Below are 14,721 nucleotides of genomic sequence, written 5' to 3'. Positions count from 1 at the left end.
TGGTGACTGTGGGGGCCATTTTAGTACAGTGAACTCATTGTCATGTTCAAGAAACCAATTTGAAATGATTCGAGCTTTGTGACATGGTGCATTATCCTGCTGGAAGTAGCCATCAGAGGATGGATACATGTTCTCATTCTGTTTACGCCAAATTCCGACTCTACCATTTGAATGTCTCAACAGAAATCGCGACTCATCAGACCAGGCAACATTTTTCCAGTCTTCAACAGTCCAATTTTGGTGAGCTCGTGCAAATTGTAGCCTCTTTTTCCTATTTGTAGTGGAGAGGAGTGGTACCCGGTGGGGTCTTCTGCTGTTGTAGCCCATCCGCCTCAAGGTTGTGCGTGTTCTGGCTTCACAAATGCTTTGCTGCATACCTCGGTTGTAACGAGTGGTTATTTCAGTCAACGTTGCTCTTCTATCAGCTTGAATCAGTCGGCCCATTCTCCTCTGACCTCTAGCATCCACAAGGCATTTTCGCCCACAGGACTGCCGCATACTGGATGTTTTTCCCTTTTAACGCCATTCTTTGCAAACCCTAGAAATGGTTGTGCGTGAAAATCCCAGTAACTGAGCAGATTGTGAAATACTCAGTCTGGCCCGTCTGGCACCAACAACCATGCCACGCTCAAAATTGCTTAAATCACCTTTCTTTCCCATTCTGTCATTCAGTTTGGAGTTCAGGAGATTGTCTTGACCAGGACCACCCCTCTAAATGCATTGAAGCAACTGCCCTGTGATTGGTTGACTAGATAATTGCATTAATGAGAAATAGAACAGGTGTTCCTAATAATTCTTTAGGTGAGTGTATATATATATATATATATATATATATATAGGCAATGAAAGTCCGCGGCACTCCTTAAAAGATAAAATGTGCTCTTTATTCACACATATCAAGTGACAACGTTTCGGTTCTCTCACAGAACCTTTCTCAAGTCAGGTGAAACATAAAGTGCAATAGTGCCAGTATAAGTACATAGTGATATTGTTACCAATTAGTTCATTAACCAATACAAAAACAAGCACTCCCCTTTATAGGAATGTTACAATTCATTCATTTACACCACGTCTCAATGTGAACACGGACAGACAAGCGTCCTGCATATACACCATAATATTTTAGCAGTGATATTAATTACAAACTTTTCATGATAATAAAGTGCATAGTGCATTAAAACCAATTACATATAACTGTACCTTGCTGGGGAATTGTGGAGTGAACCAGGAGGATGGCGTCTTAGTTCGCGGAGGTACATGCTGGTTCTGCGCGTCTGTTCCTCGCCAATGCGCATGTGTCATCCCTTACCCCTCCTATTGGGTGGTACATAACTGCTGTACGTCACCAAAGGGCGGAGGCCAAACGCCGGAACACCTGGAATCAATGCAGCGTCGGCGAACCTGTCGTCACCGCTACCAGAACTGCTTAGTTTGCCTTTTCCATCATTTTGCATAAGGGCAATCTTTTGGGCAATGAACCTGTCATCCTCCTTATTTCCACCACTTTATGCGAAACAAATATCCAACCCAGCAAGGCAAATCCCTGATTGCACAATCAAATCCTACAATAATACATAAAATCACATTGTGGCATAATTGATCCGCGTAACTTCCACTGGATCCACCTAATACAGAATTCTGGATACACAAGGACATGAGCAATAGAGGAGGGGGCACTAGTCCACCATCCCCCCTGTTACCCTAAATTCAACATTTAGACCCTTGGGTTTCAATGTATCTAAACGGAAAATCCATCCGAATTCATTTTTCTTTAATACAGTTAACCTAACGCCCCCTCTTTCTAACGGTTTTACATGATCCAAAATCATGAATCTCAACTCATTTTCTTTTTCCACAAAATGTTTGACACCGGCAGGTCTTTCCTCTTATTTCTGATGGATTGTCTATGATTATTTAACCTGGTTTTCAGGTCACATGTAGTTTCCCCTACGTATATATAACTACCACTAACTGCAGGTCTTTTTCGCATGAAAAAAAAAAGTTAATAAAATAAGAAAAACTAATGTGCTGTTGCAAATGAGCACACTACTGATTGTGCATGTGTGCATGCAAAAACTGTAGTATAAAAATTCACTACAGTGCTCTGCAAAATGCACGCACGCAGATGGTACGTTCGTGCAAAAATCTAAACTGACACTAACCGAAATTTATATATACACACTACTGATTGGTGCTCTGCAGCACGCAAGCACACAGATTGTGCGTGCGTGCAATAACTGTAGTATAAAAATTCACTACAGTGAACACTGGCTAATATATATATATATATATATATATATACAGTACAGACCAAAAGTTTGGAAGTTTGGACACACCTTCTCATTCAAAGAGTTTTCTTTATTTTCATGACTATGAAGGCATCAAAACTATGAATTAACACATGTGGAATTATATACATAACAAACAAGTGTGAAACAACTGAAAATATGTCATATTCTAGGTTCTTCAAAATAGCCACCTTTTGCTTTGATTACTGCTTTGCACACTCTTAGCATTCTCTTGATGAGCTTCAAGAGGTAGTCCCCTGAAATGGTCTTCCAACAGTCTGGAAGGAGTTCCCAGAGATGCTTAGCACTTGTTGGCCCTTTTGCTTTCACTCTGCGGTCCAGCTCACCCCAAACCATCTCGATTGGGTTCAGGTCCGGTGACTGTGGAGGCCAGCTAATCTGGCGCAGCACCTCATCACTCTCCTTCATGGTCAAATAGCCCTTACTTTCAAAGTTTTCCCAATTTTTCGGCTGACTAACTGACCTTCATTTCTTAAAGTAATGATGGCCACTCGTTTTTCTTTACTTAGCAGTTTTTTTCTTGCCATAATACAAATTCTAACAGTCTATTTAGTAGGACTATCAGTTGTGTATCCACCTGACTTCTCCTCAACGCCACTGATGGTCCCAAACCCATTTATAAGGCAAGAAATCCCACTTATTAAACCTGACAGAGCACACCTGTGAAGTGAAAACCATTTCAGGGGACTACCTCTTGAAGCTCATCAAGAGAATGCCAAGAGTGTGCAAAGCAGTAATCAAAGCAAAAGGCGGCTACTTTGAAGAACCTAGAATATGACATATTTTCTGTTGTTTCACACTTGTTTGTTATGTATATAATTCCACATGTGTTAATTCATAGTTTTGATGCCTTCAGTGTGAATCTACAATTTTCATAGTCATAAAAATAAAGAAAACTCTTTGAATGAGAAGGTGTGTCCAAACTTTTGGTCTGTACTATATATATATATATATATATATACACACACCTAAAGAATTATTAGGAACACCATACTAATACGGTGTTGGACCCCCTTTTGCCTTCAGAACTGCCTTAATTCTACGTGGCATTGATTCAACAAGGTGCTGATAGCATTCTTTAGAAATGTTGGCCCATATTGATAGGATAGCATCTTGCAGTTGGAGATTTGAGGGATGCACATCCAGGGCACGAAGCTCCCGTTCCACCACATCCCAAAGATGCTCTATTGGGTTGAGATCTGGTGACTGTGGGTGCCATTTTAGTACAGTAAACTCATTGTCATGTTCAAGAAACCAATTTGAAATAATTTAAGCTTTGTGACATTATCCTGCTGGAAGTAGCCATCAGAGGATGGATACATGTTCTCATTCTGTTTACGCCAAATTCAGACTCTAACATTCAGTTTGGAGTTCAGGAGATTGTCTTGACCAGGACCACACCCCTAAATGCATTGAAGCAACTGCCATGTGATTGGTTGACTAGATAATTGCATTAATGAGAAATAGAACAGGTGTTCCTAATAATTCTTTAGGTAAGTGTGTATATATATATATATATATATATATATATATATATTTTTTTTTTTTTTTATATATAACGCCCCAACTACTATTTCTTCTTTTGTAACGAAAAAAAAGGAGAAATTGCCCAAAAAATTCAACACAGATGTGAAAAAAATAAAATAAAAAATGCAACGAATAATCCCCAGGTGCTGATCAGGCAGGTATGTACAGAATAGGGAAGGGATCTGTAACAGCTGCAAATGAAAAAAAAATCAGTGCAGCAATTCCAGATGTTCTTTCTTTGACCAGGAAAGGGTTAAAGTTGAAATGGTGTGCACCACAAGTCCCAGCAAGCCAACAGCAGCACAGAAAAGCACAGAACCTCTCTGCATGAAGTCACCAGCTAGAATGGCTGCATGCAGGGAAATTTAGCCCTTTCCTGTGCAGCTGTAGCGCTGCCATTGGCTCCAACCAATCGCAGCGCTGGCAGTGGACCCAAAACACCAGTGTCCCCTGCCTTACCTCTGAGGAGACCGATGCTGACCAGTTCAGCACCGGCCACCTCCCCCTGACCCCCCCCCCCCCTTGATGCCTGTGACAGCTTCCTGCGCTGCGATGTGCCGGTCTTCATTGACCGGCCAATCGCAGTGCTTAGAGCTGCAGGGGGCGTGGTGCAGCACCATGGTGCCCTTACCCCATGACTGCCTGTAGGTAAGAGCAGCCATGGTACGGCGATTCCCCGGCGATTGTTCCCCAGAGCCGCGCAGACCTTGTGCCATACATGTATGGCGCTGGTCCTTAAGTCACGTCCGGTTGCGCCGTATTGCGCTGGTACTTATGGGGTTAATGAGGGTGTGTGAGTAAAACAGTCTGTGGAACAACGAATTTAGAATCTAACGACAACCATTGAATATTCTGCAATATGTGGCTGATTTTCATCTGGTAACAAACTGTTCTGAAATTTATCTACATATCTTAACAAAATTATTGCTGAAAGATTTTGAGCAGTCCTATAATATAGAATTGTGATTTGTTGATCATGTCACCTCATGTACTTTTCTACGACACAATAAAATTGATTTAGCGCTCACTGCAGCTCATTCATTCCATTTAAAACAAAAGTAAAAAAAAAAAAAAAAAGCACAAAAATACACTAAGGTTACTTTCACATATGCATGACCAAAACGGTTCAGTTTTGATTACACATCAGTATGCATCCGTTCTGTTAGGATGTGGTTGTGTAAAATCTAAACGGAACAAACCGGATCCGTTGAATGTCAATGGTTAACGGATCCGTATGATTACAGCGGACTTGTACATTCGATCTTCTGATCACTTACACCACAGACTGCAATAAAATACTACTGCAGTCTAAGAAATTTTCACAGGCTGCCAGATAGGCCATGCTTTTGGCATGGCTTAGCAGGCAGCTCGCAATGACCAGGCCTGGGAGACTTCACAAGGCCCCTGGCTGTCAAACTGATTGAAGTCCCGCAATTTCACCACAGGACATCATTCAGAGGGAGCAACGTTCCTTTATCTAATCCCATAGATGCCACGTTCACTACTGACAGCAGCATCTAAGCAGTTTTAGTACCAGGATCTGAGTTATCTCCGAGCCCTGTCACTGTCAAAGGCTTTCTGCCGTATTAGACAGCCGGCACCCGCCACATATGGAGTGAGCTCAGTGCGTCGGCTCACCCCATACAACTGCTTAAGCCCTTCTACCCCGGGCCAGTTTTCACCCTCCTGCTCAGGCCATTTTTTGAAAATCTGACATGTGTCACTTTATGTGGTAATAACTGCGGAACACTTTTACTTATCCAAGCTATTCTGAGACTGTTTTCTCACATTGTACTTCATAACAGTCATAAATCGAGTCAATATATTTCACCTTATTAAAAACACTTTTTTTGACGTTTTAAAAAACTTTATTTCTGTCCCATTCTGGGATTTCAACTTTTGGGGGTCTGATCCCCTCAGCAATGCATTACAATACATCTGTATTATAATGTATTGCTTGTTAGTGTATTACACTGAGTGATATTTGCCCAGCCCTTGACTTGAGGATAATGAAAATAAAAAAGCTGAAAAAAATGATTTTAATTATTGTACAGATAAAACTTCTCAGGTAATACTCACACTGGCTTCATAACCACATGACTCAAATATCAACTTCTCTGGTTGGTGCTGCCAGTTTTGTAAGGGAGAATATGAAGTAGCCAAACTGGGAGGCCGGAAAGTTAACTTAGTTTCTTCCTGCAAATAAACAGGAAATGAATAAACATAAGGCACAAAAGTATTGAATTCCAGCTAATAACTTCACTGAAGAATGTAAAAAATGTTGATTGCATGTGATCTTTGAAATACCATGAAGTTCTAATACTATAAAATATACATTAATCTTATGAAAGATATTTTTGGATTCTACAAAAGGATTATGTGCAGTTTTTCACAATAAGGAAGTTGCCAATGAGAGAACTAGAGGTAAATATTTTGAAAGCTGGTTAAGTCACAGAAGTCAATGCAAGTTCATAAAAAAGTATATTGACAAATGGATAACCCCCTTCAGTACCAAGCCAATTTTTAATCTTAACCCCTTAAGGACTCAGCCCTATCTGACCAGTGTCACTTTAAGTGCTGATAACTTTAAAACGCTTTGACTTACCCAGGCCGTTCTGAGATAGTTTTTCCGTCACATATTGTACTTCATGACACTTCTAAAATTGGGGCAAAAAAGTTAATTTTTTTGCACAAAAAAATACCAAATTTACCAAAAAATTCAAAAAATTTGCAAATTTCAATGTTTCAGTTTCTCTACTTCTGTAACACCTCAAAAATTTTTTATGAATTTACATTCCCCATGCGTCTACTTCATGTTTGTAAAATTTTGGGGATGTTACATAGCTTAGAAATTTAGAAACAAATTTTGAAATTTTTCAGAAATTTTCCAAATCCCACTTTCTATGGACCAGTTCAGGTCTGAAGTCACTTTGTGAGGCTTACGTAATAGAAACCACCCAAAAATGACCCCATTTTAGAAACTACACCCCTCAAGGTATTCAAAACTGATTTTACTAACTTTGTTCACCCTTTAGGTCTTCCACAAGACTTCATGGCAAATGGACATAAAATTTAAGAATTTTGATTTTTGGGAAAATTTTCCAATATAATCCATTTTTTCCAGGAACAAAGCAAGGGTTAACTGCTAAACAAAACTCAATATGGGTTTCCCTAATTCTGTAGTTTGCAGAAACACCCCATATGTGGTCGTAAACTACTGTTTGGCCAAACGGGCGGACATAGGAGGGGAACGCCATATAATTTTTGCAAGGCAGATTTTGCAGGACTGGTTTTGTTTATACCATGTCCCATTTCAAGTCCCCCGTTGCACCCCTAGAATCTAAATTCCAAAAAAGTGACTCCATCTAAGAAAGTATACCCCTCAAGGTATTCAAAACTGTGTTTACAAACTTTGGTAACCCTTTAGGTGTTCCACAATAGATAATGGCAGATGGAGAAACAATTTTGGAATTTCAATTTTTTTGAAAATTTATAATTTTAACCCATTTTTTCGAGTAATAAAGTAAGGGTTAACTGCCAAACAAAACTCAATATGGGTTGCCCTGATTCTGTAGTTTGCAGAAACACCCCCCATATGTGGTCGTAAACTACTATTTGGCTAAACGGCAGGACATAGAAGAAGGGGAACGCCATATGGTTTTTGGAAGGCAGATTTTGCTGGACTGGTTTATTTACACCATGTACCCTTTCAAGCCATTGAGTGGTGGTGTCCTTCCGTATCCCCCTCTTGTGGTACACTCTGCACTTTTTTGGGGTTCGTCCCTTCTTTCCAGTATGGGGGACCACACCTGGAAAATATTGGTCAGGGACGATCCGGACGCCTCCAGTTCCCGGTCTGAAAAGATCAAGTCCTTAAGGACTGCCTCATAGAATTGGAGGAATGTCCCTGTGCTGCCAGCGCTTCGGGATAGTACAAAAGCGTTATACAAGGCAACCTGTACCAAGTAGACCGCAACTTTTTTGTACCATGCTCGGGTTTTGCGCATGACATTATATGGCTTGAGGACTTGATCAGAGAGATCAACTCCTCCCATATACCGATTGTAGTCGACGATACAATCGGGCTTGAGGACCGTTGCCGCGGTACCTCGCACAGGGACAGGGGTGGTGCTGTTACCGTGAATTGTGGACAGTATAAGGACATCCCTCTTGTCCTTATACCTGATCAGCAACAGGTTTCCACTGGTAAGGGCACGGGTCTAACCCCTGGGGATAGGTACCTGGAGGGGGTAGGTAGGTAGGGAGGCCGCGTTGATTTTTCCGCACGGTCCCACAAGCGAACGTGGATCTGGCGGCAAGAGACCTGAACAATGGAATGCTAGTATAAAAGTTATCCACGTACAAGTGGTAACCCTTATCTAGCAGTGGGTACATAAGGTCCCACACGAGTTTCCCGCTAACACCCAGAGTGGGGGGACATTCTGGGTGTTCAATACGGGAATCTTGCCTCTCGTACACACGAAATTTGTAAGTGTACCCTGAGGTACTCTCACAAATTTTGTACATTTTCACGCCATACCTCGCCCGCTTAGTGGGAATGTATTGGCGGAAACTGAGTCTCCCCTTGAATGCAACGAGAGACTCCAGGTACGTAGGCCTGCGCAAATTTAGCCCCGAAAGTGATCGATGACCGGCTGTATCTTATACAGACGGTCATGGGCAGGATCACCTCGGGGGGACATGCTGCATTATCTGAATAATGCAGACATTTCCTGATGGCCTCAAACCGGGGACGTGTCATGGCCATACTGTAGAGTGGGGTCTGGTAGAGGACGTCCCCACTCCAGTATTGCCTGACACTGGGTCTTTGCACTAGACCCATGTGCAGCACGAGGCCCCAAAATGTCCTCATCTCGGCTGCACTGACCGGTGTCCAGCCACCGGGTCTAGCCAAAAAGGAGCCCGGGTGCTGAGCAACGAACTGTTGGGTACAGGTTCGTCTGCTCCACCATCAGATTCACAAATGAGTCACTGAAAAAAAAAACTAAACAAGTCCATTTCAGTAAACCCCACTGTGGGAATCTGGATTCCTGGATTGCCAGCAAAATCCAGAATCTCGGGCTCAAAATCCACTGGGGGACACCAGCTAAGTTCACTGGCAGGGGGCTCCGGTGGGCTTATTTGGTGGGGGGGCTGGTGGTGGGGGGGGGGGGGGGGGGGCAAGGAGCAGGGGGGTCTAGGGTCTGAAAGCTAGAAAACATTAAATTCAGATAAAGTGTTTTGTTTTTTTCCTAACTAACTTTCCCCTTCTAGCCCTGCCTAACGGTGCCTCTCCCTCACTGACCCTAACCTACCTGGAGGGTGATGGGTGCTGGAGGGTGATGGGTGCCGATGGGGGGGATCGCAGGAGCCTGGTGAGGACGGTGCTGCACGGTGCAGGTGCTTTACAGGAAGAGGAGGGGAGAGAGGAGCGCTGGAAGTTTGAATCTCGCGCCTCTCTCCCTGCACCAATCAGCACCCTGGACAGCGGCATTCAGCACCACGGCCAGCACCGCCTCTCCCAAATGTTCGTACTGTGATTGGTGGTGTGTAATCACACCACCGATCACAGTCTTTTCCCGATTCATCGGGTCACCGGAGACCCGAATGGAACGGAAACGCAGCAAACCACAGGTCTGAATTGACCTGCGGTTTTCTGCGATCGCCGATACGGGGGGGTCAAATGGCCCCCCCGGCGTTGTGACAGGATGCCGGCTGAATGATTTCAGCGGACATCCTGTTGCGATTAACCCCCGCCGCGCCGCAATCGCGATTTCAAGTTAGGACGTACCGGTACGTCTTGAGTCCTTAAGGACTCGGGAAATAGGGCGTACCGGTACGTCCTAAGTCCTTAAGGGCTTAAGGACCAGGCCAAATTTTGGAAATCTGATGTGTCACTTTATGTGGTAATAACTTAGGAACACTTTTACTTATCCAAGCTATTCTGAGACTGTTTTCTTGTGACACATTTGTAGTTCCTAATAGTGGTAAATTTGAGTCAATATACAGTATCTCACAAAAGTGAGTACACCCCTCAAATTTTTGTAAATATGTTATTATATCTTTTCATGGGACAACACTGAAGATATGACACTTTGATACAATGTAAGTCAATGTAAGATACAAAGTAGTCAGTGTACAGCTTGTATAACAGTGTAAATTTGGTGTGCCCTCAAAATAACACACAGCCATTAATGTCTAAACCGCTGGCAACAAAAGTGAGGGCAACCCTAAGTGAAAATGGCCAAAGTGTCAATATTTTGTGTGGCCACCATTATTTTCCAGCACTACCTTAACTCTCTTGGGCATGGAGTTCACTAGAGGTTCACAGGTTGACACTGGAATCCTCTTCGACTCCTCCATGAAGACATCACGGAGCTGGTGGATGTTAGAGACCTTGCATTCCACCACCTTCCGTTTGAGGATGCACCACAGATGCTCAATAGGGTTTAAAGAGGTTATCCGACTTAAATAAATTTATTCTAATTACTCTTATTCTAGTTCACTGAAAGTTTCTTTAAATCACTTCTATAAGCTATCTTTCCCCGTTTGGCCAGTTTAATTCTGGGTCATGTGACCCCTGACGTCAGCAAGCCGGCTCTGGTGCTGACGTCTCGTTTACAGGCTTCTCCCTGCTTGAGGGAGTGGCCAGGCTCTGTAAACGAGACGTCAGAGCCTCTGGTGCCCGCCCCTCTCCAGCTCTCCTCACACTGCCTCGGCGATGGTATGCGATCGGTCATGTGCGGTACATACCAGAGCCGAGGCGACCTCTTCTCCAGCAGCAGGGTATGTTATCGCTCCTGCACTCACTGGGCTAGAGGTGCCAGTTTGAACACATGGATCATTCTTACAGCCCTGTTCCCTGTTCTTACAGCCCTGTTCCCTGTTCTTACAGCCCTCCCCCCCCCCACTAGTAGACATTACACATTGAACACCCCCTGGGAAAAAATAAATAAATGTCAATCATATTTTTGGATTCAGCTATACATAATCCATATCTGCCACCAATACATATATTTATCTAAGCAATATCTATATTGAATATACACTGCTCAAAAAAATAAAGGGAACACAAAAATAACACATCCTAGATCTGAATTAATTAAATATTCTTCTGAAATACTTTGTTCTTTACATAGTTGAATGTGCTGACAACAAAATCACACAAAAATAAAAAAATGGAAATCAACTTTTTCAACCCATGGAGGTCTGGATTTGGAGTCACACTCAAAATTAAAGTGGAAAAACACACTACAGGCTGATTCAACTTTGATGTAATGTCCTTAAAACAAGTCAAAATGAGGCTCAGTAGTGTGTGTGGCCTCCACGTGCCTGTATGACCTCCCTACAACGCCTGTGCATGCTCCTGATGAGGTGGCGGACGGTCTCCTGAGGGATCTCCTCCCAGACCTGGACTAAAGCATCTGACAACTCCTGGACAGTCTGTGGTGCAACGTGACGTTGGTGGATAGAGCGAGACATGATGTCCCAGATGTGCTCAATTGGATTCAGGTCTGGGGAACGGGCGGGCCAGTCCATAGCACCAATGCCTTCGTCTTGCAGGAACTGCTGACACACTCCAGCCACATGAGGTCTAGCATTGTCTTGCATTAGGAGGAACCCAGGGCCAACCGCACCAGCATATGGTCTCACAAGGGGTCTGAGGATCTCATCTCGGTACCTAATGGCAGTCAGGCTACCTCTGGCGAGCACATGGAGGGCTGTGCGGCCCTCCAAAGAAATGCCACCCCACACCATTACTGACCCAATGCCAAACCGGTCATGCTGGAGGATGTTGCAGGCAGCAGAACGTTCTCCACGGCGTCTCAAGACTCTGTCACATGTGCTCAGTGTGAACCTGCTTTCATCTGTGAAGAGCACAGGACGCCAGTGGCGAATTTGCCAATCTTGGTGTTCTCTGGCAAATGCCAAACGTCCTGCACGGTGTTGGGCTGTAAGCACAACCCCCACCTGTGGACGTCGGGCCCTCATATGACCCTCATGGAGTCTGTTTCTGACCGTTTGAGCAGACACATGCACATTTGTGGCCTGCTGGAGGTCATTTTGCAGGGCTCTGGCAGTGCTCCTCCTGTTCCTCCTTGCACAAAGGCGGAAGTAGCGGTCCTGCTGCTGGGTTATTGCCCTCCTACAGCCTCCTCCATGTCTCCTGATGTACTGGCCTGTCTCCTGGTAGCACCTCCATGCTCTGGACACTACACTGACAGACACAGCAAACCTTCTTGCCACAGCTCGCATTGATGTGCCCTCCTGGATAAGCTGCACTACCTGAGCCACTTGTGTGGGTTGTAGACTCCGTCTCATGCTACCACTAGAGTGAAAGCACCGCCAGCATTCAAAAGTGACCAAAACATCAGCCAGGAAGCATAGGAACTGAGAAGTGGTCTGTGGTCACCACCTGCAGAACCACTCCTTTATTGGGGGTGTCTTGCTAATTGCCTATAATTTCCACCTGTTGTCTATCCCATTTGCACAACAGCATGTGAAATTGATTGTCACTCAGTGTTGCTTCCTAAGTGGACAGTTTGATTTCACAGAAGTGTGATTGACTTGGAGTTACATTGTGTTGTTTAAGTGTTCCCTTTATTTTTTTGAGCAGTGTATATTTGAATAATATAGATATTGCTTAGATACAGATACTGCTAATGGTACATTTCACACTAGCGTAAGTGTATTTTCACACTAGTGGCAGGATGTATCCGACAGGCTGTTCACCATGTCGGATCCGCCCTGCCACTATTTGGCCGTGCCGCTGGACTGCCGTTCCGTCCCCATTGACTATAATGGGGACGGGGCGGAGCTCCGGCGCAGCACGGCGAGAGGTCGCAGGACTAAGTCTACTTTCACACTTGCAGCATAGTGATCCGGAGAGCAGTTCTGACGACGGAACTGCCTGCCGGATCCGGCATTGCAAAACAACTGAAGGATGGATCCGTCCTTCCGGTCTGCGCATGAGCAGACCATAAAAACTGTGAAAAAGACTGCCACACGGATCCGTTCATCCGCATGACAAGCGGATAGACGGATCCGTTCTTGCAATGCATTTCTAGACGGATCCGCACCTGGATCCGTCTACAAATGCTGTCAGTTGTCACACTGATCGGTGGATCCGGCAGGCAGCTCCGACGACGGAACTGCCGGCCGGATCCGGCATTGCAAAACAACTGAAGGATGGATCCGTCCTTCTGGTCTGTGTATGCATTTGTAGACGGATCCGTTCTTGCACTGCATTTGTAGACGGATCCGTTCATGCACTGCATCTGTAGACGAATCCGTTCTTGCAATGCATTTGTAGATGGATCCGCACCCGGCAGGCAGCTCCAGCTGCAATGTGCAGGAAGATCTTCTGCCAGTGTGAGCTAGGAGATGATGGTGTGTTTTTTTTTTTATGCAAAGTGCAGAGCAGGGTGAGGGAAAGGTCAGGTTGTTCACGCCCACAAATATTCATGAGGCAGAGCTCAGGCTTTGTTGTTATACGCCCCCTCAGCATGTACTTCAGCATGTAAACAATAACAGAACCATGAAAAGGTGGACATATGGGTTTTAACTTGATGAAATCTAGCTTAACCAAATTATATGTATATCCTGATGGGTTTTAAGAATTTTTTTTTTTCATTAACTCGGATAACCCCTTTAAGTCTGGAGACATGCTTGGCTAGTCTAGCACCTTTAGGCCTCATTCACACGACCGTTGTGTGCATCCGTGGCCGTTGTGCCGTTTTCTGTTTTTTTTCGCGGACCCATTAACTTTTTAATGGGTCCGTGGAAAAATCTGAAAATGCACCGTTTGGCAGCCGCATCCGTGTTTTCTGTCCGTCAAAAAAATATGACCTATTTTTTTGACGGACAACGGTTCACGGACCCATTCAAGTCAATGGGTCCGTGAAAGAACACGGATGCACACAAGATTGGCATCCGCGGCCGTAGGTTACTTTCATACAGACGGATCCGAAGATCCGTCTGCATAAAAGCTTTTTCAGAGATGAGTTTTCACTTCGTGAAAACTCATATCCGACAGTATATTCTAACACAGAGGCGTTCCCATAGTGATGGGGACGCTTCTAGTTAGAATATACTACGAACTGTGTACATGACTGCCCCCTGCTGCCTAGCAGCACCCGATCTCTTACAGGGGGCTGTGATCCGCACAATTAACCCCTCAGGTGCTGCACCTGAGGGGTTAATTGTGCATATCATAGCCCCCTATAAGAGATCAGGGGCTGCCAGGCAGCAGGGGGCAGACCCCCCTCCCTCCCCAGTTTGAATTTCATTGGTGGCCAGGGCGGCCCCCCCTCCCTCCCTCTATTGTAATATCATTGGTGGCCAGTGTGCGGCCTCCCCCCGGCCCCCCCTCCCTCCCTTTATTGTATTATCATTGGTGGCAAGTGTGCGGCCCCCCCTCCCTCCCTCTATTGTATTATCATTGGTGGCCAGTGTGCGGCCTCTCCCGGCCCCTCCTCCCTCCCTCTATTGCATTGTCATTGGTGGCCAGTGTGCGCCCCCCCCCCCCCGGCCCCCCCTCTATTGTATTAATATCATTGGTGGCCAGTGTGCGGCCACCCCTCCCCCCCCGATCATTGGTGGCAGCGGAGTCCCAGTTTTATTGCTCTCCGATCGGTAACCATGGCAACTAGGACGCTACTGCAGGCCTGGTTGCCATGGTTACTTAGCAATATTAGAAGCATCATACTTACCTGCTGCGCTGTCTGTGACCGGCCGGGAGCTCCTCCTACTGGTAAGTGACAGATCATTAAGCAATGCGCCGCACAGACCTGTCACTTACCAGTAGGAGGAGCTCCCGGCCGGTCACAGACAGCGCAGCAGGTAAGTATGATACTTCTAATATTGTAATATTGCTAAGTAACCA

At 44.9% G+C, this 14,721-nt stretch overlaps 1 protein-coding gene across 1 annotated transcript in view; it reads right to left on the bottom strand.

Moving 5' to 3' along the window:
• Positions 1-14,721, bottom strand: part of ANKS1A (ankyrin repeat and sterile alpha motif domain containing 1A) — a 913,309-nt gene that overhangs the window by 242,021 nt on the left and 656,567 nt on the right. The window contains 1 exon segment of the mRNA XM_040424152.1: positions 5,916-6,032. Coding sequence (XP_040280086.1) covers positions 5,916-6,032 — 117 coding nt within the window.

Source organism: Bufo bufo, chromosome 3 (genome assembly GCF_905171765.1).
Source record: "Bufo bufo chromosome 3, aBufBuf1.1, whole genome shotgun sequence".
Lineage (NCBI taxonomy): Eukaryota > Metazoa > Chordata > Amphibia > Anura > Bufonidae > Bufo > Bufo bufo.
This window is presented reverse-complemented; position numbering and strand designations above follow the sequence as displayed.